At 38.4% G+C, this 26,041-nt stretch overlaps 2 protein-coding genes across 5 annotated transcripts in view; both read right to left on the bottom strand.

Moving 5' to 3' along the window:
- Positions 1-26,041, bottom strand: part of LOC131672727 (xaa-Pro aminopeptidase ApepP-like) — a 325,757-nt gene that overhangs the window by 295,779 nt on the left and 3,937 nt on the right. The window lies entirely within an intron of this gene.
- On the bottom strand, positions 1,785-25,865 carry LOC131672753 (uncharacterized). 2 transcript variants are annotated; one of them, XM_058950187.1, is made up of 4 exons: positions 25,549-25,865; positions 2,458-2,529; positions 1,986-2,388; positions 1,785-1,898 (listed from the first exon to the last, which is right to left on the bottom strand). In XM_058950187.1, the coding sequence occupies exons 1-3, from the start codon at positions 25,802-25,804 to the stop codon at positions 2,189-2,191; spliced, it is 528 nt and encodes a 175-aa protein (XP_058806170.1). In that variant the 5' UTR covers positions 25,805-25,865; the 3' UTR covers positions 1,785-1,898; positions 1,986-2,188. The 2 variants fall into 2 exon arrangements, with proteins under 2 accessions (XP_058806170.1, XP_058806179.1); XM_058950196.1 differs by having other exon boundaries at positions 1,986-2,372.

The following is a 26,041-nucleotide window of genomic DNA, read 5'->3' as shown; positions in this document are numbered from 1 at the left end:
TGTCCCCGGGTTGTATAGATGCTGGTGCCACGTTCAGTCCTTCTTGTAACACAAGTCTCATGACAAACAGTTGCACCACGTTACACACGCGTTGCACATTAATTTGCAAACATTGCAGAATAAATCTCACTCGCTTTCGCAAAGGCCAAAAATCAATTGCTAAGACGGCACGGACAAAGCGTGTCGCACTCAATCGCTGTCGCAATCTACTGTCGGGCACCGAGCGCCTCCCACCAAAAACCCTTGAGTAGCGGGCAATCGGCGGCGAAGTACGCGTACCAACCTTGCTGGCTTCCAAATCATATTTCTTGTTGTTGTCTATCTCGCTCTCTCTGCCACCGGAAAGGGAGAGATGTGGACGGAGCCAACGGCGCGAGCCGTGGCTCTCGTCACACTCTTTATTGCGTCTATTCATCTCTGATACTCTCATATACCTTCTTCGCTCCAGTCGTCTACCAGTCTTTTTTCCTCTTCTTTTCTTTCTTCTGCTATTTTCTCTCCCAATTCCATTTCTACTGGTAAGGGGTCCGACTTTACCTTCTCTTTTATTTAAACCCTTTTTATTGCCTCATCACCTTCCTCGTTACCAACTACATAATCTATCGTTGACATTCCTCTCGCTCCTATATATGTTATTTCTCCCTCTTCATCTCCTTCTTTTCTCCCATTCGTTATCACTAAACCCATTTCTCCTAGCCATTTTAACATTTCTTAGTACATAAACAATATATGTTCTGGGACATAAAGGAGCCGACAAAGGATGCTGCCAATGTATAAGGGATACGTGTATGTTCTGGGACACAAAGGAGCCGCTGATGAAGATGTCACGGTAGTGACACCTTTTAATTTATGGTTAAACCCCATGCTGAGTGTCTAAGAGGCATTTGATGTACCTTTGACACCTCCCGCGTGCCAGTAGGCTCCACCATGCTGAGTGTTTAAAAGGCATTTGTTTTTCGTTTGATACCCCCAGCGTGCCTTCGACAAAGTGCCCCCCCCCCCCCTCACCCACCCATCTACAGAGGTTGTTAAGATAGGATGCTGTAGAATTCGGTAGGGTGTCTGGTAAACTATGATGGTCTCTCTCTTTCTCTCTCTCTATCCCTCTCTATCGCTCTCCTTCGATAGTAGGGTGCTTATGTTGGCTGAGTGTGGGACCTCGGAGAGGGGGTAGCGTCTCTAGCTTGCTAGACACGTACGTCGTATAGTGTGAATGCCGTTCTCTCTCTGTCTCTCTCTCGCTCTCCTTCTATAGTAGGGCGCTTAGTAAGCTTAAGCTAGCTGAGTGTGGGCCCTCGGAGAGGGGGTAGTGTCTCTAGCTTGCTAGGCGCAGCCACCACCCATCCACCCACCTCCTACCTTTTGTCTGACTACCCCCTCTTCAACCTACAGCGCCAAAACCGCTGCTTTCAGCGCCACCAGTAGTAGTAGTAGTAGTAGTAGTAGTAGTAGTAGTAGTAGTAGTAGTAGTAGTAGTAGTAGTAGTAGTAGTAGGAGTAGTAGTAGTAGTAGTAGTAGTAGTAGTAGTAGTAGTAGTAGTAGTAGTAGTAGTAGTAGTAGTAGTAGTAGTAGTAGTAGTAGTAGTAGTAGTAGTAGTAGTAGTAGTAGTAGTAGTAGTAGTAGTAGTAGTAGTAGTAGTAGTCACTCTCTCACTTATTTCTCTCCCTCTCTCGACTTAAAAAATGAAGCATTTTATTTATTTTCTTATTTTATTTAATTTATTTTATTTTCAATATATATTAAATATTACAAATAATATAATTTTATTTTTTCTTAAATGATCCTACAATCTTAAGGGGACGAGTAAGCTTTCTCGTTGTTTGTTCGGCCAGGTTTAAAATTATCTTACGCCGAACAGCCTCACTACTCTTGATTAGCGGTTTCTTTGGTACAGTTCTCTGTAAAATATTATAGTAATTACTTAAAATATATAAATGTTATAATAAATATAAGTGTTTGCTTACCATAGTAGTCAAATCAATTACCTCATCTTGCTGTAAAATCTCCAACGAAGGTAACTGCGGCATCGATGGTGACGCAGATAACGACGAGGACGTAGACAACGCAGACGACGCAGTCGACGACGATAACGTTACCGATCCCAACGATGACAATGATGAGGGTGACGCTGATGAGGATGACGCCTTCATATTTGAAAGCGTTAGATCCTTCGATGATTTTGTCAGCACTATTCGTTTGTTACTTTATCTGTTAATTCGACTTGTTCCGTCTTGGCCAGCTCTGCTCCAATCGAGAGAATTCTTATTTTTTGCTCATCTCTGCGCGCCTCTAACGACAAAGTTGCACCCTCACTCGTCCTTCCATCGTCTTGATTATCTGATATGCCATTTGTTGTACGATCAGCCTTTCCGCTATAATATAACATAACTAAAATATAAAAAATCTGTATAATCATGTAAAGAATTCAACAATAATAATAATAATAATAAAACTTACTTGATGAACAACAGCTATTATTTGCGTTAATTGGGCAACGTGCTGTGTGTTGTTGCCTGCGCATCTGAGCAACTGAAAATAAACAAATATATATTAAAATGTTAAATATTAAATAATATAAAAAAGAAATTTCAGTGTTTGAAATAACAATGAGCAGCCGACACAGCAGCTCACGCGGGATAATATTCGTATTCTGTAAATCATTTAATAAAAAATTAGTGTATATATACATACACACACACATACACATATATAATTAAAAATAATTATATATATATATAATTATTTTTAATTTTGAAAAATGTTTATTACGGTTTCCAGAAACTAACAGGTTCTGACGATATTCTCCATTTTTCACTAGTTTAAATAACTCTTTAAACGCTAACAAAAAAATTTTTTTTACACAATTAAAAATTAAAAAAGACTAATCACCAACACATTTTTTATTTCAAAACTTTATATATAGATGGAAATTTTAAATATTAGGAAGAACACTTCACTATTAACAGCTTGAAGTTTCCCTTGAGACTGATCATCGAAAAATCCTACCGAATGCTACAGACATACGTAGACATTCTTTGAGTGAGAGGACGCTTGCTTTTCCTCTAAAACTACATATATTACAGTAAATCAAATAATGTAGAACGTAATAACAGTCCTATCCATTGTAAATCAGATAAGCTACGCACGTTCCTAGGTTATAGCTGCTCCTGAAAGTAGTGAAGCTTGATCATCCTCAAATTGGCTGTGATCTTCATTTGCGCTAGATATGGCTAACTTAAGATAAGAGGGTAGGTAGTAAGCATAGCTGCTCTCTCTATCTCTTTGTTTTTTTTCTCTCTTTAACAGATTTAAGTAAAAATTAAATTTAAGTGAAAACTAGGACACCAGAGAAGGATTAGCGAGGATTTAAGCAAGTATAGCTCTCCGTGAAGAGAGAGAGAAAGAGAAAGAGAGAGAGAACCAAAATATCTCCTCTGAGAGAATTGTCCCAAGCCAAGTTAAGGCAGAGCGTGGGAGGGAGAGAGGGAGAAAGAGAGATCATGCGTTTATTACTATAGCAGCGCATCTCCAAGTTAGAACTATAGACAGCATGCGCTCTCCTCCTCCTCCCCGCGCTGTAATCCATGCTGAGCCAGAGCTAGAGAGAGAGAGAGCGAGAGAAAGAGAACGCTGCCAAGCCAAGCTGAACACGCGCTCTCCTCCTCCGCACGCTCGGGCCCTATACCAAATGCATGTGTGTGTGGTTTGTGTGTAGCTAATATGCACAGTAAGCATTCTCTAAGGTACATGTGGCATTGGCTCTAGTGGTAGAACGCTAGCCTGCCAACCCAGAGGACACCGGTTCGATTCTCCGATCTGTCTCTTCATTTTTTTCAATTAACCCTTTCTATCCATTTTCAATTTAACACATTATGAGCGGCTAGCTCAGGATATCGGACAGTACTGCGTTTAAATTCTTTGAGACGTAGTCTTATATTTTATAAAACATTATTTTTCCCTAGGGACTAGGGGCCCTAGGAGCCTTTCTCAATATAAAACCCTTCCTCAAAAATTATAAATAATTATTAACTTAAATAATAATTAAAGTGAAAGGGTTGGGCCAGGGAACCAAAGGGTTACGGACCCCTCGCAGGGTGGCCTGAAACATACATTGCTATACTATTCTCGTTGACTTTGTATTCTTGAGATCTGGTCTAAAACCCGGGAAACGAGGAGATCACTTTTCTGGTCCTTTTAAAATCGTTGGAATCTTACCAAAACATAATATAAAGATAGAAACTTCCAAGGGATCGAGAGTAGTTCATGCTCATAGACTAAGGACATCGCATATAAATAGCCTAAAACCAACTCGAAATACCAAGAAAAGGGAGGAACAATGAAGAAATCTGTTATTGATTCTTTTTCTGATTCTAGGAAAACAATATGATGCATTTAATCTTACCATCTACTACACTAGGCTCCGCAGCGACCATTGTGGGTTATGACTCCAAATCTAGATCACTCAACATCACTACTCTTTCGTTGTTGAATGTTGAAAATTATGATATGACTACCAATAAAGTAAACAGTACGACAATAGAAGTACAGTTGATGCAATTAAATCATTATGAAAAATTACATGTTATACAGTATAAAATTCAATTGCAGCGTACCGTTCACTATTACGGTATGCATTCTCACAGTTCTATTGTAGAAAAGGGACTACACAAATATTTATTAGAAATAAGTGAAAAATCATGTAAAGATATGTTTTATTTGGGAACTTACTATTTTTATGGAGTTCATATATTTAGAGATATAAAAATTAATTAAACGACTACGCGCCCTATTACTATCGTTGGAAGTTTAAACAGCGAAGGAATATGCAGCGTAGCAATATATTCTGACGCGTATGGTAACTAAACTGAATGAGTAGTGCAAGGATTATTAAAAATTACCTTTCAGGAATATATTGCTTCGGCTGATCTTAATAATAATGAAGTTAAGTTATGATCAGGAGTAACATGTGTACTATCAGAGGAAAACTACCTTGATACAGAAGGTGGCAATACTTTCTGAGATAATATACCTCGAGATATTTTTAAATTCCATCTATACAGAATATTATATCATTGAAAAGTAAACAAAATTACCGATGAAAATAATAATGTAATTTACTCTTCGACTACTCAATATATCACTTTTGCCTTGATGGTAAAAAGTAAAAGAATGGTTTGTAGCTATGCGATCGCTTCCACAGAACAACCAAAATTATTTGTTTTCGAAACTCATCGAGAAAGTGGTTTCGCCAGAAATAAGCACATCGCCTTAAATAACATAGGTATATTTGCTTACATACAGTGACCGGCACGTACTTTTGCCCGCCCTGAAGTGAAATTTGTCAAATTTTAAAGTTTTATATCTCAGCGGTAAAGAGTCGTACAATAAAACACTTGACTCCATTTTAAAGGTAATAGTAAAATCTTTAAGTAACGTGAAGATAATATTGTTTATACTAGAATTAAGTCTTTTATGCTTAAAAAATGAACATAAAATTTTTTTTGCCATTAAAAATCCAAGCAAAATTAAAAGATGGAATGTTCCTCTTTAAAATAAGAGTGGCAGAATCCATTTGTAGCGTGAAAAAATGAAGAAAAAAAATTTGTTCCAGATCTTACTTTTCACTTTATTTTTGTATTCTTTACCAAAAAAGAAACAACTTTTTTCTTTAAAGTTTTTTTATTTAATGCATAACAGTCGAAATATAAGCTGATAAAAAAAACGATTTTTTTATAAAAAAAAGCTATATCTCTGTATAAAAAAATCAGAAATGAGTTCTATCCCTCTTATTTTAAAGAGGAACATTTCACCTTTTAATTTTGCTTGGATTTTTAATGATCCACTTATGTGCGTAGCAAATAAATAAATTTGTACATGAGCAAAAAAAAATGATATTTTTTATGTTCATTTTTTAAGCATAAAAAACTTAATTCTGGTATAAACAATATAATCTTCACGATACTTAAAGCTTTTGCTATTACCTTTAAAATGGCGTCAAGTTTTCTACGATTCTTTTTCGCTGAGATATAAGACTTTGAAGTTTGGCAAATTTCCCCTCAGGGTGGGCAAAAGTGCGTGCCAGGCATTGTAAATTCTAAATTTGTATTTGTCGAACGTTATATTAAAACTGAAATGAAATACTTATATATAGATGCAGTTATGTAACTATGCCGCCAAGAACGCGAAATTCTGAAAAATTAGCAATAGCAGCACAATCTCCAGATCAATTTGCATACAGTCTAATGAAAGGTCCTGGGTATATGGTCGTGGTGGCTGGGGAAGTGGTACACGTTATAAAATGTATCACTACTGATGTAAAAGTAATATAGAGTGAAGAATGCTATTCTGAGTTAAAAGTCAGCTATAATAATGAAACAATTCATGACTCCGAAGACACACATTTTAATGAGTCATGGAACTCAGGTTGATTGTAATGTTTTGCTGCGAACCTTTTATTTTAATGAGTATTGTTTTCAATTCTTGCCTCGCCCAGTGGATGCAAAAACACCTGTAATTCTTAAACCCTTCTCTGAAATAACGTGGAGTATCAGGACATTCCCACGTTGGCCACTAGCGGTATTTATACCGAAGCAGACTTAGAAGTTTTGTTAAACCGGATCATGTATAAGTTGGAACAAACAGCAGTGATAAACGATTTCACTAAAGAAATTCGTGGTCATCCTACTAATACTGAAGGAACTATTGGCAAGTTATTGAACGAAAATGCTATGGAACGTCTAGTCAATAATGCCTGGAATCGAATTTGATCAAAGTTTATGACTTTTGGTACCGTAAGTGCTGGATTTATTGCAACCTGTTTATAATATAGGGACTTAAAAAAATAATAGACTTAAGCTTTTACGAATATACAAGATATAACGTTTTATTTTTCTTTTCGATTACTTTTCCTCGTAACACTCCTTAAGTAACCGTTTTAGTATGGGGATGTGACGGCGGGCAGTATAATTCCAAAAACATTTTTCTTGGTATTAAACCGAGAACGACGAGAGAACCTTTGCTCACTAGCGAGGGGAACCGAGTTGAGCATCACAGTAAAAATTTTTCTTGACAGTCTCCAAACGGCAATAAAATATGTACTTAGCATTAGTGTAAGCATGTGTTCTGTCTTTAGTGCGTTCTTCCGCTTAACGCACTCTCGCGACTGCATGCAAAAGGCTTGCAGCCTCCAAACACGTGTTCGTAGAGAGCCAACATATCGATAAGAGGAGAGGTCCATAAAACTGCGACTATATCTTGTTCTCATCCTGACCAACGAATTTTCCTCTTTCGAGATAGAAATTAACCTGTTAACCGGGGAAATCACTTTCTAATTACTCAACATATAACGGGCGCGTCCTTTTCCACTAAGACGTGTGTGAATGACGTATTACCATAGTAGTAGTAAAATATACGTCCCACCTGTTCCAGGGCGCAATATAAATATCGAGAACGTATTCATATGTCTTACCCGTACTTATTGTTGTTTACTTTGGACATATTTATACGTCCCGCTCGGTTAACAGGTTAAGCATTGGAATTAATAATATATTTTTTTCAATTTAAATATTTAACTTCCGCAATGTGTGGCAAATAATTTTGGCCCCTCAAGACCTCTTACCGAATTCTCGTTCCGAAGCTTAGTTTAAGCGGAAAATAAAAGAAAACGGAAAAAATATACGTTAATTTTAATAAATTCTCTGTTATTTGGCGAACTTTTATTATAAGAAATTAGAAAAAATTAGCTAGTAAGCGGCTAGTTAAGTCATATAAGAATATATGTTCTCGGATTAAAATTTTGAATAAATAAAACTGCGCAATCAGCAATTCATATAAAATCCTTGAAAGAATAATATACTGTACACGAATTTGTACAACATAGGATAGGACCCGGGGTACTTTTCATCTTTGGATTACTACAACTGATTGGAATCCAAAGGCAGAAGTATAGGTATAGTGGCACTATTCCCCCTCGGCTAAAATAATTTTTGTAAAGTGATCCCAGCTAGTTTAGGCGAGAAATCGCACTTTTAGTGACAATGGAACCCTTAGACTGTATCAAGCCTTAGGTCCACCTGAGATGTGTCATTGCCACGACGTCAAAATATCTTAACTGGCTATTCCCTCGATAATAATGGCGCGTTACCATATTTGATGGTATATGAATCGATCAATCCAAATACAAAACTTGAGATTCAGAAGGATAAGGAAAACGATACATAACTAAATATAAAATAAATATATCTAAAATATAATAAAATTAATTTCTGATCAAAGAAATATTTGATCAGAAATTAACTAAATAAAAACAAATTTCATCAAATTTTGAACATTATGACATCAGTACCTAGAAGATTACCTTCAAGGGTGAGAGTTCGGTCTGGCGGGAGATGAATCTGGAGTGTTGCAGGATTCGGTGCTGGAACGGCTTTTATTCTGCCTATATGTCAATGATTTATAGGACATACTAAAAGAATATGACTTCTTTTATGCAATATAACTTGCAGATTAATTTGCATATACCAAAGAACAATCTTACAAAATGTATAGTAAGACTGACTCAAGTTGTTAAACTGGTAGAGAACTGGACGGGCGACTTGTATCTGCGCCTTAAAGCAGGCAAGACCTAAGCAATAATTTACGGGGCAAAAAGGATATAAATGACATATGCTATGGGATTGCCTAATATTGAGGTGCAAAATAGGATTTTTGTTCAATTCAGCGATGAGCTCACAAGCCGTGGTATCTTGTTAGAATCAAAGCACCTGAAGTCAGCATGTGGATCTGGTCTTCGGAAAGGTCAGAAGAACTCTGTATGTTCTGCGTTTTATCGGATCATACTCTACTAAACTACTCAAGTGTAGACTAGTGGAGTCGCTGGCACATTGACTATTGTACAATGGAGTGCCTGGGGGCCTCTGCAGAACAGAGAGTAAGAATATATAGAATGAGCAATGCACACACACACACGCACTCACGCGCACACACACACACACACACACACACACAAGTGAACATAGCGGCCGAAACGAATTTTTATTTTTTCAACTTTATCAATTTTTTTCTCGAAATCTATGGACTTTAGAAAAAAATTCATAAGAACAAAAATGTCTTAGAATCACTCGAGAAATATCCTAAAATTTTTTCAGAATTTTTGGAGACATTTTTGAAAATTCCATTTCCCAAGTTTCCCGGAAAATCAAAAATTGTCTCAAAAAATTCTAAAAAAATTTGAGAATGTTCCTCGAGCGATTCTAAGGCATTTTTGTTTTTATGAATTTTTTTCTAAAGACCATAGATTTTGAGAAAAAAGTTGATGAAGATTGAAAAAAAAAAAATTCGTTTTTTCCGCCATTTTGTAAAGAAGCAATGGTTCAAGGTAAACAAAAAAATTCCCTGTTAAACTTCAAATCCCATGATCACCTTTGATCACGGTCGCAAGGTGATATCTTCACCGTAACACTTCGAAAAAAAATCCTAAAAATTATTTTTTTCGAAAATTTAGGTGTTTTTTATGTTTCAATCGAGCATATCTCTTTTCCTGTGAGTTTTATCATGATTCTGGCAACGGATTCTGAAAGAGCATGCAATTTTACATCAGAATATGTGGTTCAAGAATTTTTTCAACGCCAATTACATAGGAAAAAATCACTTTGAAAACGTGCAAGAAATTTTGACATTTTGGACGTTAATGGGTTAACCCATTAAAGCCCAAGCCGAAACTGGAAAAGATAACGTCAAACTAACTACACCATTCATAGCATATCGAAAAAAAAGTTACCCGTGTTTCTTCTTTAGCCATTTGCAATTGTTTATAAAAAGTTATTTAAACAAATCACCCAAGAAATCGCTATTTTTGAAAACTAATCACGATTATCGATTCTACGGGAAAAATTATAAAAGAAATGTATTTAACACTTTTTCATCTGACTTCAATTTGTTCGTGTAAAATAGCAATAAAGAATAGATTGAAGTCCTTAAAGTACCAAAGATTTAAAAATTCCACATTTCATGGACGTTTTACGCTAACAACTTGAAATCTGATGAAAAAGTATTAAATACATTTCTTTTATAATTTTTCCAGTAGAATCGATTAACGTGATTTTTTTTTTAAATAGTGACTTCTTGGGTAATTTGTTTAAATACCTTTTTATAAATAATTGCAAAAAGCAAAAGAACACGGGTAACTTTTTTTTTCGATATGCTATGAATGGCGTAGTTAGTTTGTCGCTATCAAGTATATATTTCGCTTGAGATTTAGTGTGTAGTCACCTTGACTATTTGGCCTGCCATTGTTTATTGCTATTCTACAGGAACAAATTGAAGTCTGGTAAAAAAGCGTTATATACATTTCTTTCATTATTTTTCCCGTAGAATCAAATTCTTATAGGTGATCAATCGAAAGTTCTTGAAGTCTATTTTTGAAATTCGGGTGGCTTTTCCCTCGAAACTGCGTGTGATCAAATAGGTCCGCCAAAACTACGTGACTCTACTTTTTTGTTTATTAAATTGATAATAAAACCAGCATCAAGAAGCTGATTGAGTCCCAAATGAAAAATCCTGAGCTCTACTTTCGAAGACCACTTGGTAAAAATGTTTCCATTCGGGGTAAAATCCAATATGGTGCTCAATACCACGTAACACGTAGAGACCTGAAAAATCATCTATCTTATCTAATTCGGGATATGGGAGCTTTTGTGATCATTGATCATGAATCCAAGGATTGATTTGCTGAATTCAAGATGATGAATCTAATATCGTGTTTTTATTTTTGAAAATTGAGTCCTAAATATATGTTCAGACCTCGGCCGGGATTTCCCAATTTTCCCTTCAACATCAGTTTTTTGTGTATCTGTCTTCTTTTTCGCTCAAATCGATGAATCCATGGTAAACAGTTGTGACGTCATGACTTTACAAACATTAAAAGTAAATGTTTGTCGTCGTCTACTATCTCGCCCTTGTACAACAGCGACAGGTCAAGTCTTGCTTCTTCTTAACTCCCAACACGATTGTTCACGATACTTGTTTTATATTTTGGATAATAAATAGCAACTGGAATCAAATCTTTTTTGACGTTACAAATTCGCCCAGAACTGATCTCAGAACTCACCAGAGGGTAACTTCTCATGGGTTATCTTGTCCCTTCTTCCAAAATGTGACATAGTGAGAGAGAGCGCTCTCAGCGCTCTGAGCAAAAGTATAAAGATCAGTACACCAGATCATTCAGACCATTAATTGAAGCAGCTCAACCATCTTCAGATCTCTCTGAAGCCTTTATTCAGCCTTCTTTCAGAGATAGAAGTTTACCTCCAACTACCACTGCCTGCTGCCAAACAAGAGTTTTCAGAGGCATTTCGGGAGGCTTTCCCAATGGCTTTCCCAAAGGCTTTCCCAGTGGTTTTTCCTGAGGCTTTTCCAGTGGATTTTCCGAAGGTTTTTCTAGTGAAATAACAAAGTAATCAATGGCAGTATTCTTAATCCTGTTGTAAGTCGACGTCTTCTCAACTCAACAATTCAAGATAAGATTTGTTTTTCTGCTATTTTCACCAAGATGAAAATTGTTAGAATATATATAAATTTATTTAATTGATTATTTTATATTATATAAAATATCTATATATACTTTAAAAACTTTTACCGAAATTATGTAGATAAGAGAACGGCATGCAATAGGAAACGATAGGATACCCGGGATAATAAAGAAGATATATTTGAATGCGATTAACTCGTTTATTAATTAAATGGGCCCAAGCCTCGATCAGAAAGTCCTCGCTGCTGTTATCAAAAGCGAACCATAAAGTGGCAATAGGCCAAGCAACAGGGCTTGAAAAGAGTGATTTCGTGACAAAAATACTACCTGGAAACCGAGTGTGCAATCGTGTGCAGATAAGTTGAGACATCATTGGTGTTATGTTTTGGACACGCAACTCCTGTCACCCTATTTGTTATAAACATTTTAAACGAAAAAAAGGCATTTTTTTTAGTTTTTTGTTAATAACTCTGCGAATAATGTAGCGATGTTAATGATATAGGTACACAAAATGTAGGTAAAACAATTACGAACAAAACTAGACCTCGAGCGACAAAATCGGATAATTAGGAACCGAGGAAAACCCGGAAAAGTGGCGAAATTTAACATTTATTTTAAAATTCATATCTCCGTCATTTTTTATTTTGTAGGACTGAGTCTTTGCGAAAATGTAGTGTTATTTATGTACTTCATGTGTGCCAAAAGCTGACGCTGTGAAGTAAATAGTTTTCATGTAATCGTAATTTCAGTTTTTCTAAGCGATATTTTTCATCATCTCTCCTTGCGTCAGTGATTTTTTCATCTTAAATTTGAAAACGGTTTTAAAAAATGCAGATTCCACCCAACAAAACGTATATTCTAGTTTTTCACTTAAATTTTTGCAAGTGTGTGATAAATGCCGGGAAAGTCGACTAAAAACGGCTGAGCGCACGGAAACGTTCGAGTGGTGGGGGGAGCAGCAGCCGAGGAGAGGCACATATATATAGTAATAGAGGCGCGCTGCGCCCTCTTATAATTTTTCCATCTCAATATCTCTGCAACCATAAATGTTATCTTAACAATTTTTTTTTTATTTCGGATCTACTGAACTCCGGAAAATCAAATATTTATTTAGAATTCGTAAATAATAAAAGGCTAAGCATAAATTGTTGAAATTAAAAAAAAATTTAACTTAATTTTATTGGTAAAGAAATAAATGATTGTGAAAATATGCAGAAGCGTTGTTTACAGCTGTACGTTAACTGAGCGCGTGGCGTCACTTTCTCTTCTTGTTTGAATGCCCAACGGTCGCAGCCTCAGTACAATAAAGATGAAGAGAGAAATAGAGAAAGAGACAGAGCGAGAAAGAGAGAGAAGAAATAGTATTCCATTGGAAGAGAGAAAGAGACAGAGAGAGAGAGACAGAGAAAGAGAGAAGGAGAGAGATAGATGAAAAGAAAAGGGAATGGGGGCTGGACCAAAATCCAGCTTCGTAAACATAATGACAACATTTATTTTGAAGAACATCGGAAAGTAATTAATTTATTGATTATTTATAAATTCTAAATAAATAATTGAATTCCCGGAGTTCAGTAGATCCGAAATAAAAAAAAAATTGTTAAGATAACATTCATGGTTGCAGAGATATTGAGATGGAAAAATTATAAAAGGGCGCAGCGCGCCTCTATTACTATATATGTGTGCCTCTCTTCGGCTGCTGCTCCCCCCACCACTCGAACGTCTCCGTGCGCTCAGCCGTTTTTAGTCGACTTTCCCGGCATTTATCACACACTTGCAAAAATTTAAGTGAAAAACTAGAATATACGTTTTGTTGGGTGGAATCTGCATTTTTTAAAACCGTTTTCAAATTTAAGATGAAAAAATCACTGTCGCAAGCAGAGATGATGAAAAATATCGCTTAGAAAAACTGAAATTACGATTACATGAAAACTATTTACTTCACAGCGTCAGCTTTTGGCACACATGAAGTACGTAAATAACACTACATTTTCGCAAAGACTGAGTCCTACAAAATAAAAAGTGACGGAGATATGAATTTTTAAATAAATGTTAAATTTCGCCACTTTTCCGGGTTTTCCTCGGTTCCTAATTATCCGATTTTGTCGCTCGAGGTCTAGTTTTGTTCGTAATTGTTTTACCTACATTTTGTGTACCTATATCATTAACATCGCTACATTATTCGCAGAGTTATTAACAAAAAACTAAAAAAAATGCCTTTTTTTCGTTTAAAATGTTTATAACAAATAGGGTGACAGGAGTTGCGTGTCCAAAACATAACACCAATGATGTCTCAACTTATCTGCACACGATTGCACACTCGGTTTCCAGGTAGTATTTTTGTCATGAAAAAATCCCTGTTGCTTGGCCTACAAAGGAAGTGTCGAACCCTTGACGGCTGCCTACTCGACGATACAGTGACGGATCTATATGTCACGATCTCGGCCCGTGGTTAGCTGTCAGTTGGATCCTCGATACACTCGACGCACTTCCTTAAAAACAGAAATGTGTGAGCCTCTCGAGCTGGCAGTTGGGCTATGTGTCAAGGAATAGCCCTACTCTATCAGCGATTCGGTATCATTTGGCTGGGGCGGTCTATGTTCAGAATCTGTATCGATCATATCTTCTCGATCTCATTAGTCCGTACTCTTTTATGTGTTCGCGTTTGGCTTGGCTCTATTCCGCTTCCGGAATCAGAGCTTTCAATTTTAGGGCCCAGCGAATGAGGTGCTTACACTCTTGGTCCACAGGTACCAATGCCGTTCTTATCCGGGTCTGATCTGTGTGATCGCACCCTATTCCTGGTTTGATGATTATAAGGCAAGAGCTAACTCCCTTAATTTCCCCACCAGCCTTTCCCCGATTGTTAGAGCTCTTACGTGGTTTGTTATTTCAGTGATAGTCATCCTGGATGTCCTGATGATTGGACATTGCTGAGTCTTGTCTAGGAGTAGTCATGAAATAATTTTCTGTAATTATTCGTTAAGGATTTGCTTGTTTTTCAGGACAAGGCTATGGCTGTGCCAGGTCTTTCACGCCCTACTAAGCCTAGAGGAGCTTCCACCGTCCATGCTGCTGGTTTACTTCACGTACTGTTATTTTGTACGATATAAAGTTGTTAGTTGGTTCTTGGAGAGCTTTACCGAACGGTCAGGGTAATATCAAGTGAACATTAAGAGTCGTTCGCTCCGTTATTTGCGAAGGAAGCCTTCATAGGTCTTAAGTATTTTTTTATAAATGTCTTTATATGAGATCTCGTTTGCTCCCTCGTAGTCTTTTAAAACTGCTATTGGTGGTGTTAGTTTTTTAAATCGCGATAAATTGCATACTGGGTTCTTCTTATCCCCGTTTACGTGGAGCCTTCCACAAGGCCATCCATTAGACGTATCATCGTTGAAAATTTCTAGATGTATCCACATTTGAATTGCCACCTGTGCGGATAGATTACTTTGCTGAGGACGCTGGCGTTGAAATTTAGCACCGATACCACACTCTCCAGTCTGCTCCCAACTTCGTTTACTTTCATGCTAGTCAGCATTTCATTTATTCTGGCCGTTTTCTATACAAACAGCTCCTCCTCCTTCAAAGATTTGAGATGAAAGTGAATCAAATCGTAGATCAGCGTAATTTGTAGTTCCGCTGGTAGTAGCTGGTAGCAGAATAGACAAGACGTCTACTGAATTTCGGGTCATTTTCAAAAAAATTCGAGGGGCACTTTCACGTTTTCATTGTCGTATTGCAACTTTACCTCAGCCATTTCATGCCTAAATAGCACGATGTTATAAAAGTCGAAGAAAAATTAAAGAGGTGACTGGTTATGCTTAGTCTGGCGGTTCTTCCTTATCTTGTCTATCAGCCTAACGAACTTTATTTCGTCGGTTTTCGAGCTTCTGGTCATTCTTGTGCTCATACTCTTTTCTAATATTGGCCAAAGTGGTCAGTTTATGACAGTTCTATTTCGAATTAGTTTGTACATCTCATGACCGGAAAGTTTTAGCGTAGCGTGCATCTTTTTGGTCGTATGTTTTGCTCTTCTTGGACTGAACGTAGGTTGTTATTACTATAATCACAGTACTGTTAGTCTCAGGCTGCCTAACATTCCCCTAGTTGTTTTGGTGTTAGTGTGTCAGTTGTTACTATCCCATGTTTATTATTGAGCGTGAGTAATTTTTGGCTCAAGACTGAACATTTCTTCTGGAATCCAGGGCCTGACCCTCGGTCTCGACCACCAGCGATCACGCCGAGCTTAATACTAGAAACGATACACAAGAAAAAATGAAAAACAAAAGAACATTGCTTAATATCGATTTCGATTAGAAAGTAAAAGTCGTTAGTTGTCTTGGCTTTTGAAAATGTCTAAGATCAGCTTTCAAAATGGTCACTTTTGATAACATTTTAATGTTAGCAGATTTCTGGTTAATCGTAGTGGCTTTAGTTTATCGTTCTAGTTGGTTTAGCCGCATTTACGAGGGTGGATTAATAAGTCCTTAGAAAATCCAAAGGATGGTGCTCAGAGCATCTCAATTTATGTTGCACCGGCCAGCATCACTATTAAATAGAAGGCTGCCGAAGTTTCAGCCAGATCTATCCAGTAGTTCCGTTTTCATCGTCGATCAAAGTAAACAACTTTTGTTTCTTGTTAATAATGAAAGAAAGTGAGTTCCGAGTGGTAATAAAACATTTTTATTTAAAAGACGTTACACCAAAAGAAATCAAAGCTGAGTTAGATGCAGTTCATAGTGTATCTGCCCCTAGGTTTGCAGCAGTTTACAATTGGGTAAATGAATTTAAACGTGGCCATATATCGACTGCAGATGAAAATCGTTCAGGCCATCCTGTAGACGCATTCCGGAAATGATCAATAAAATCCAGGGCATGGTGTTGAATGGCCGAAGAATAAAATTGCACAAAATAGTTGAAGCCACAGAGGTTTCAAAAGGTCGTCATTTCGATTTTACATGAGAAATTGGACATGAGAAAAATTTCGGTAAGATGGGTGCCACATTTTCTGTCAGTCGAGAACAGGCACAGTCGAGTGGTGGCCGCTGAGGCCTTCTTGGCGCGCATCCATCATAATCCGAACGACTTTCGGCGTCGATTCATAACTTTAGACGAAACGTGGATACACCACTACACTCCTGAAGCAAAGGAACAGTGAAAACAGTGAATTGTATAAGATCAACCAGCTCCAAAGAAGGCGAAGACAGTGAAATCGGCCGGCAAGGTTATGGCCACTGTTTTTTGGGATGCACATAGAATTATCTTCGTCAACTATTTAGAAAAAGGACAAACAATCACCGGAGAGTATTATGCGTCGTTATTGAACCAGTTAAGCGAGAATTATAGGAAAAATCCTTATTTGAACAAAAAAAAATTCTGTTCCATCAAGACAATGCACAAGTGCACACTTGTTTAGTTTTAATGGCTTAAATTACAAAAAAGAAGTTCGAATCAGTAGACCATCCACCATATTCACCAAATTTGGCCCCTAGTCATTTATTTTGTTTCCAAACCTAAAAAAGTAGCTTGCCGGACAACGATTCATCTCGAACGAGGAGGTCATAACACAAACAAATGTAGTGATCGCCTGCGCCCAGCTTTTCGTCAGAATCCTCAATTTAATGAGGGTGATATGGAACGGCTTACGAAGACGTAGGTCACGCCCCTCTTGCCTCCGCCATTCACTCTGGCAAGTTCGGGCATCGGTGAAGGTGTTGGTATTTTCGCCGATCGTACCGGAGGCTCAGCCTGAGTAAGCCCAATCGCGGCCTCCTGCTCCATAGGCTCCGGAAGGAACGGAGAAGTCTTTCCAGCCACGACCTGTGGAGGAACCACGAGGACCATCGTCTCAACGTCACTAACTTCGGCGACCTGAAGTACTGGCTTGTTCTGAAAGCCAGACGGCAGCTCCACTAGAAGTACAGCCACGATGAATAGAATGTCCACGACTTCTCCAGTGTACGCCGTCTCAGCAACCAAATTTGCCATCTCCTTCTCCATGATTTGTAAAGCCAAAAATTAAACTCGTTATCATACTGAATACTATACGAGTATACTACACATACATTTCCAAATGCAAACTGAAATACATAATTAACTAACATAACACTAACTTATCTTATAATACATAAACACAACACATAACAAACCTTACACCTATTTATTTACAGTACTTATTGTCAGTTTCCTACGTGCACCGGGAAGAGAACTTTTAAAACGCGATAAGGACCGCTGAACTTGAAATCGAGTTTCGTCACACGATATCCCTAATCTGAAACGCCACACTCCGTCGACCTTTATCGTATTGGCGTTTTCGTTTATCTTGCGCCGCCCAGTCGCACAACTCGTTCAACCGTAGAAAATGATCCTTCCAAATTTCCGGATCTATTTTTAAGATTAGCCCACACTTTTCTACCTCACAACGCAAGCATTTCACTGGCCTAGTGCCACCCGAAATTTAAAAATGCTGGCGAAATCTCTGTTGACAACTATATCGCAGTATTAACCGCGTGTCTGAACTTGTGCAAGTATTGATCCCAAATTCGGTGATCGTTTTCCACGAATATCGCTATCATTGTCTTCAACGTTCGGCTTACGTGTTCTATCGATTTACTCTGCTGATGGTAAACAGGGCAAAGCACTTGTTCTACACCATAAGCCTGTGAGGTTCCCTTGAAAACCTTACTTTTATAAAACTACGCATCATTACTTATGAGATAGTCTGGCGTCTCCCATCTAAACAAGATTAATTCTTCTAGAGCGCGAGGAAGGAACTTTCTATCGGTCAAGCATAATGGCTTCAATTTGACCTATTTATTAAATAAGTCTTGAAAAATCACCAAGTAACGAAATCGGTAACTCCATGCAGTCTGTGGCAACAACCGCTCAAAAACCTTCGACAACGCATTTTCCCATCAATCCTTTCTACCTTATACTTTTAACAATCAACGCATTCCGCAACAAAACTCTTATTGTCGTACCACATATCTGGACAATAGTACTCACGCGCAACTCGAGCGTACATCTTTTCTTGACCATAGTATCTTGCAGATGATTCGCAATAAGCATCACGCCGCACAGGCTGCCGATACTCCAGCGGTACCACCAAGCGCCAGCACTCCTCGCCGTACGTCACGAGATCCAGCAAATAATCATGCATGTATCTTCCAGTTTGCAAACTTCTTCGACCTATCAACGATATCACAAATTTACTGCAGATACCACTATCCTCAATTGTTTCGAAAGCAAAAACCTCTACCTGTTAAAATTTCCAGCCATATAATCTACCCGATAATTCTCGTTTTCTTTAGGGCAATATGGTTCGTCATAACAATAAAGTGTGAACCTTCGATGTGAAGACGAGACTTTGTTACGACGAAAAGAACCGCCAAGAATTCAATCTCACTTTAGTATAATTACGCTTGTGTGGAATCGACATACAATTCGCGTTACAAATCGAATGCTCGCCGTCATCAAAGATTTGCACAAGGCAAGCTCCGACAGCAAATGATGAACTGCCGCAACGCAAATAAAAGGTATGCTCGAAATCTGAATTGAAATAGCGCCAACACCGGTGCCTTCGTTAACGCCTTTTTCAATGATTTTAAAGTTTTCTATAGCTCCAGGCTCGAATGCCAAGGCTGACCTTTGCGCGAGAGCTGGGGGAGCGGAACTTTAATATCGCTCTCTTGTACGCGATAAATCGCGTATACCATCCTACCATGCCTAAAAATCTACGCAGCTGTTCTAAACTTGTCGGCGCCGGATAATTAATGATGGGCGAAATTCTTTCAAGATCGGGGCGTAAGCTCTTACAATCCAAACGACAACCAGAGGTACGTAACATCTATACGTAAGAAATCAGACTTTTAAAACTTAATTTTTAAGCCCACATCAATCAATCGACGTAACACACGCTCTAGCCATTTTATATGGCTCTCAAAATCTGTGGTCACTACCAACTAATCTTCTAGATACCAAAACACATTAGGATCGTACGGGACAGAACAACGCGTCCATCAACCTCATGACGTCACGGGTGCGTTTACCAAACCGAACGTCATTCTTTCAAATTTTCATAGTCCAAGACTTTTCACCACGAAAGCACTATATTACATACTTCCTTCGGAAAGTGGTATTTGCCAAAAAGCCGCTCACATATCGATCTTCGACAAATAAACCGCACCTCGTAATTTATCCACAATCGAGTCGATGCTCGGCATTGGATAAGCTAATCTAACTTTGTTACCTTGTTCACGAGTCTAAAATTTAAAGAAAATCGATAACTAGTGTCCGCTTTCCTAACCACGACTGGCACATTGCATCATGGACTATATGATGGCCTAATTATTTCGGCTTTTCACAGTCGCATCGTTTCTTCTTGCATGAACTTTAAAATCAGCGGGGACATTCACTGCATTGGTGTTTTTATCGGTCGCACACCCCCTACATGGATTATGTGCTCAATTATACCGCCAGGAACTCTTCTTGCTTAGGAACAATCCGGCGGATTAACGCCATGATCTGTTCACGATGTCTCCTCATATGACATCAAACCGGCACATTCAACAAACACGTGTGCCACGCGATTTTCGGAATCCGCAAGAAGGTACCAATCACCATGATCGCGAACTCACTACTGATGATTCTCGTAATCGATGTCACAGGTATACACGATTTTATATCACAAGCGAGCTATAGTATATCCAAAGAATTTTGGTGTGCTGAATCCAAATCTGGCCTCAGAATCCACCATGTTTCCTTCCACCATGTTAGGTTTTTGAGATATCCTAATCCTAAAAGTGTAAAAAAATACTGTTTTTTGTCGTATTTGAGGATATATAGCATCGAAAAATAAATTTTTTCACAAGAAACTATTTAAAGCATCTTCCAGTAGAAATCATCCCCTTTGAAATGACATTAAGTTTGCCTACATAACTTTTCTTTTTCGCCGAGATATCGCATTTTGAAATTTTTATATTTATGAATTTCTCAAAATTCTAAAATCTATTAACCCGTTGTTGCACGAATTTTTCGGTTCACTGAATTTACTCGAACATTGTTACTCGGGGGTTTTTGGGGTCGTTGATCACGAATCTGAAGTCAACGCACACGCACGCATATACACACGCACATGTACGCATATTTTCAATATTTAACAGCATAGATCGAAAATTCAGACAATTTTACGTCAAAAATGTCTATTCCCGATAAAAAATCAATTGAAAAGAGTAAAAGAAAATCGTCCACTTAGGACTTAATAGGTTAATGGATTTTCGAATTTTGAGAAATTCATAAATATAAAAATTTCAAAATGCAATATCTCGGCGAAAAAGAAAAGATATTAGAACAAACTTAACGGCATTTGAAAGGGGGATAATTTGTACTTTAAGATAATTTGAATAGTTTTCTGTGATAAAATTTATTTATGATGCTACATAACCTCAAATATGTCAAAAAACAGTGCTTTTTGCACTTTCAGGTTAGGATATCTCATAAACCTGACGTGATGAAATAATTCTGAGAACAGATTTGGATTCAGAACACCAGAATCCTTTAGAAATACCATATCAGATTGTGATACAGAAAATGACCTATTACACAGGTCTGCAAAATCAGAATTTTGATTGTTATAGAAAAGCCATAGATCATTTCCGAAGTAATTTTTGGCGTAGAAAACGAATCCGGAGTCCAAATTGCTCCATCACGTCAGGATTTTGAGATATCCTAACCTAAAAATGCGAAAATAGTGGTTTTTTTGCTATTTTTGAGGCTATGTAGCACCGCGGCATTCTCATTAATCAGAAAAAAACCAACGACACCTTAAAGTATAAGTCTGACACTTTCAAATACCGTTGAGTTTGCTCAAATAGCTCATTTCTGCATCAAAATATTCCATCTTGAATTTTTCAAGTTTCATGAATTTAGTTGTTTACTTCGTTGGTAAACTCACATAGTTCTGGAGAAAAATGAATACGAATTTTGTTTAATAATCCCATGAAAATACGGTTACGAAAGAATTTGGAAACGAAGATTTAGTAATGAAAATACAAAAGTTTACAGAAATACACAGACACATAAACTGAATAACAATATATCACTAATTTCACTAATTTAGGATACTCAAAGGTATTTTAGGATGTTGAACTTTGAGTCATTTTGGCTTTTAAAAACTTTTGAATAAAAAAAAAAGTCGATTCAAGATTTAAAACTAGAATCACATCTTAAGTATAAATCTACAACTAGATAAACTGCAAAAATATCGGATTTGCTAAATAACAAAATTAGGTTTTTTTTCGAAAAAAAAAATTTACCAACTTGTTTTACCTAGGGTAGGTGGGTTCACCTATTAGAGTATAGAAGTATAAGTATAGCAGTTACAAGGGTTTTAAGGGTATGTGATAATGAAGTCTATAAAGCTTAAAATAGGGTAGTCCATCAGTGATGGAGAATTCGGTTTGCTTAAAGAAAAGTAGTTGGTGTACCCAGGGTTAGGTGGGCTAGTCTGTTTGATGTGCTAGGGTGGTTTATGAGGGTTCATAAGATGTATTTGGATAAAATACTTGAGGGTTAAGTCATGTTAGCCTATCTGAGGTTAAGTTGTTTATTTTTTAAAAGAAAGGCGATTAGTCAAACACTTTTTCTCCAGAACTATGTGAGTTTACCAACGAAGTAAACAACTAAATTCATGAAACTTGAAAAATTCAAGATGGAATATTTTGATGCAGAAATGAGCTATTTGAGCAAACTCAACGGTATTTGAAAGTGTCAGACTTATACTTTAAGGTGTCGTTGGTTTTTTTCTGATTAATGAGAATGCCGCGGTGCTACATAGCCTCAAAAATAGCAAAAAACCACTATTTTCGCATTTTTAGGTTAGGATATCTCAAAATTCTGACGTAATGGAACAATTTGGACTCCGGATTCGTTTTCTACGCCAAAAATTACTTCGAAAATGACCTATGGCTTTTCTATAACAAAATCTTGCAGACCTGTGTTATTTGTATACCTGTGTGTTCATACCATTTTATACAAAAATCTACTCCCAAAACCATGCCGTGAATAAGAGATGACACCGCGCTGACTATAAAAGCATCACACCTACCACCTACTTCGAAATCTAATATCAAATCGACGCATATTCTAGGTTTTTCCCTCGAAATTTTCTTTGGGAAAATTCGCCATTGTCTCAATCAGGTTTTAAACCTATCATCTATCGTTGGGCAAATAAAACTGCGTCCGACATCTGAATTGAAATAGCCCACAACCGAGACCTGCGCTCCAGACTCCAATAACGCCGTATACGCCACGCCGTCGATATTAACGTCTATGAAAAGTCTATTTTACACCAACGTGACCTGCACTGTATCTGGTTCGCTTGCTGATTATGCGGCGATACTTCCGAGGTTAACTCGGCCTTTCCCCTCTCTGAAACCAACGATGTATCCACGACCGTGCCCGTCATCCTCAACGACATACCTACAACAACTACTCGCGCCGCGATCGCTCTTAACGTGGGATACTCTTCCGTTATACTATCGTCGGGTTTTCATCCCGTATCACTCTCATAACTTACCTCGACTCATCAATGCTTACCGTGGATCTAGTAGCTACACCTACTGTAACACTACCCTTTTACAAAACCATGACAAATCACCTGCGGCCGCTGAATCATTCCGTTTACTATAGCCATAGTCCGTCAGGCTACTCAGCTTATCGGCTGGTACGCTCGCTTCCGATACAGCATCCCTGCACGGCTCTTCTACGCATAACTACTCCGACTTGGTGCGAGAGCCCACTATCTTTTACCGTTTTCAACTCTGCGCCCTATCGTGTTACGTCGCGTTCCACATCATCCTAAACTCTCAACTGTTCGCAACGATTTAGTGCGCTTTTCCAATACTCATTTTCCGTTGTGCATACGTCCTTTACCGTACACGTCTTTACTACCCGTTCTTTAATCGCTGTAAGCGGAGGGTTACTAGCGGTTATCACTAGAAGCTTGTCCTGCTCAATAGCTGATTCTTCTATTTCTCATGCGGTCTCCGGATTACTCGAGCTACTCTTCTTCGCTTTCTGAAGAATTTCACGGATACGCAGTGCCCTCTGAAGAGTATTTAAGCAGGGGTCCTCGAACGGTTGACGGCCCTCTCCTCTGCGAGATTTCTTGTGCCGTTTTCGCATAATCTGGACAATTGTAAAACATGAATCCGGCGTACCGCAAGTCTGATAAGCTGATAACTGCTGTGATTGACCGTAAGGGCAATTATTCAAATAATGCCTTACATGTTTGCCTTACATCTACGAGGGGGGATCAATAAGTATTTACAAAATCCAAGAGATGGCGCTCGTCACGCTAAAATTATGATGATTTTAGTAAACAATACTACTAACTTGATATCGTGCAAAGTTTCAGCTCGATTCATTAAGTCGTTTTTTTGTGAGCGTTGGTTGAACAAAAAGTTATTGGTTTATTTGAAAAATGAAAAAAACAGAGTTTCGAGCGGCGATAAAACATTTTCATTTAAAAGGCCGTACACCAAAAGAAATCACAGTTGAGTTGAACGCTGTTCATGGTAAGTCTGCCCCTGTGTTTAAGACTGTTTATAACTGGGTAAATGAATTTAAACGCGGCCGTACAACAACAAAAGATGAACCTCGTTCAGGACGCCCGGTAGAAGTGAGTACGCTCGAAATGGTCAACAAAATCCACGATATGGTGTTGAGTGATAGAAGATTAAAATTGCGAGAATTAGTTGAGGCCACAGGAGTATCAAAGGGTACAATCATTTCAATTTTGCATGAAAAATTTGGGATGAAAAAAATATCAGCAAGTTGGGTGCCACGTTTGGTCGCTGTTGAAAACAAACGAACCCGCGTGGTCACCTCTGAGGCTTTTGACACGCATACTTCGTAATCCGGAAGACTTTTGGCGTCGACTCGTAACTGTAGACGAAACGTGGGTACACCACTACACTCCTGAAACCAAAGAACAGTCCAAACAATGGATTACCGCGGGAGAACCAGCCCCAAAGAAGGCAAAGACAGTAAAGTCAGCTGGCAAGGTTATGGCCTCGGTTTTCTGGGACGCGTATGGAATCATCTACATCGACTACTTGGAAAAGGGCCAGACGATCATTGGACAATATTATGCGTCATTATTAGGTCAGCTGAAAGAAAAAATCAGAGAAAAACATCCTCACTTGAACAAAAAAAATGCCTCTTTCTTCAAGACAGTGCTCGAGTTCACACTTGTGCAGTTTCGATGGCAAAAATTAACGATTTAAAGTTCGAATTAATTGACCATCCACCATATTCGCCTGATTTGGCTTCCAGTGACTTTTTCTTATTTCCTAACCTCAAAAAATGGCTTACCGCCGTTCGGCATCGCCGAAACAAATGCCTATTTTGAGAGTTTTCAGAAATCATATTTTTCTGATGGCTTAAAAAAACTGGAAGGCCGTTTAATAAAATGTATCGACCTTCAAGGAGATTATGTTGCAAAATAAAAAAAAATTACATACGCAAAACTTTATTTTCCTTCTCTTTGAAAAGACTTATTGATCCCCCCTCGTATAACACGGGCCCGTCAGTCTACCCCTCTTGGACATTGTTTGGACGATGTTCTGAACTGCTGCAACCGAAACAAGCTGTCGAAAAAGGGTGATATGCGCTCATCGCGGTCCCATAACTTGCGTTCTGCTTATTGCGTTGCTACAGTACTAAACCGGGAGGCAGGCCCTTCATCGAAACGTTAATTAAACCTGCTGGAGGAGCCGACTGAACGTCACCCTCCTTAGTAAGGCTATACTTCGATTTGCACCCCGAGCTTCTGACGTCCTCGCCTGCTGCGAATTTGGCTGATTAGCCGTCGACAACTTCGCCACTCTCCGATTCTCTCCTACTCGCAACACTACCGCGGCTCTTCCATGTGCCCTTTTTCTTCGACTCATTTACGCTACCGTTACTCGACTTTTATCCCACTACTACTACCACCGACACCTCCTTTAATAACTTAGACTGACCTTTTTTACGCAGCATCAGATTGTGAGCCTGGAGCAACAGACTTATAGGTTCAGAGGTATCGGATAAGGCGTGGTACGGTTGGCCAACAGCGGACCAACGGCGCAGATATCCGAGGTGGCTTCGATGAGCTTGCCCACTGTTTCGGTGAGCTTGTTCAGCAGAATTTTCCTTATGACCCGAAAGAGCCTGAAGAAGGTGGTTAGTAGTTAATCGGAGAATATCGTTTGTTGCGCTGTCTCCTGCCAAAGTGGGCATATGGCGCAGAAGCTAAAACGGCGTCCGATCCCCGATGGTTACATCGGTTTACAGCTTGTGTGCGTTGCTGGGCCATATCTCCGGATCGTTCTGAAATTCATCGTTTCAGGATAAGGTACTTATCTGACTCAGGTGGATTTTATAGGATGTGAAGGGAATCCTGGACCTTGCTACTGTAACTCCCGCGACAACGGTATGAAACTAATGCGAGTCAAAAGTGAAATTCTAGCTGGCATA

The sequence above is a fragment of the Phymastichus coffea genome, unplaced genomic scaffold, assembly GCF_024137745.1.
Source record: "Phymastichus coffea isolate CEN01 unplaced genomic scaffold, Cenicafe_Pcof_1.1 PCOF00012, whole genome shotgun sequence".
Taxonomy (NCBI): domain Eukaryota; kingdom Metazoa; phylum Arthropoda; class Insecta; order Hymenoptera; family Eulophidae; genus Phymastichus; species Phymastichus coffea.
The sequence above is the reverse complement of the archived record's forward strand: the minus strand, read 5'-3'. Positions and strand labels throughout refer to the sequence as shown.

Excerpts from the sequence above, each read along its gene's own strand:
- LOC131672753 (XM_058950187.1), bottom strand. The coding sequence starts at position 25,804 with ATGCCCACTTTGGCAGGAGACAGCGCAACAAACGATATTCTCCGATTA. Across the intron at positions 2,530-25,548 it reads TCTGATGCTGCGTAAAAAAG|TTGCTCAGATGCGCAGGCAA; the intron begins GTCAGTCTAAGT and ends GTTTATTTTCAG. Across the intron at positions 2,389-2,457 it reads TAATAGCTGTTGTTCATCAA|TTATGTTATATTATAGCGGA; the intron begins GTAAGTTTTATT and ends TTTATATTTTAG.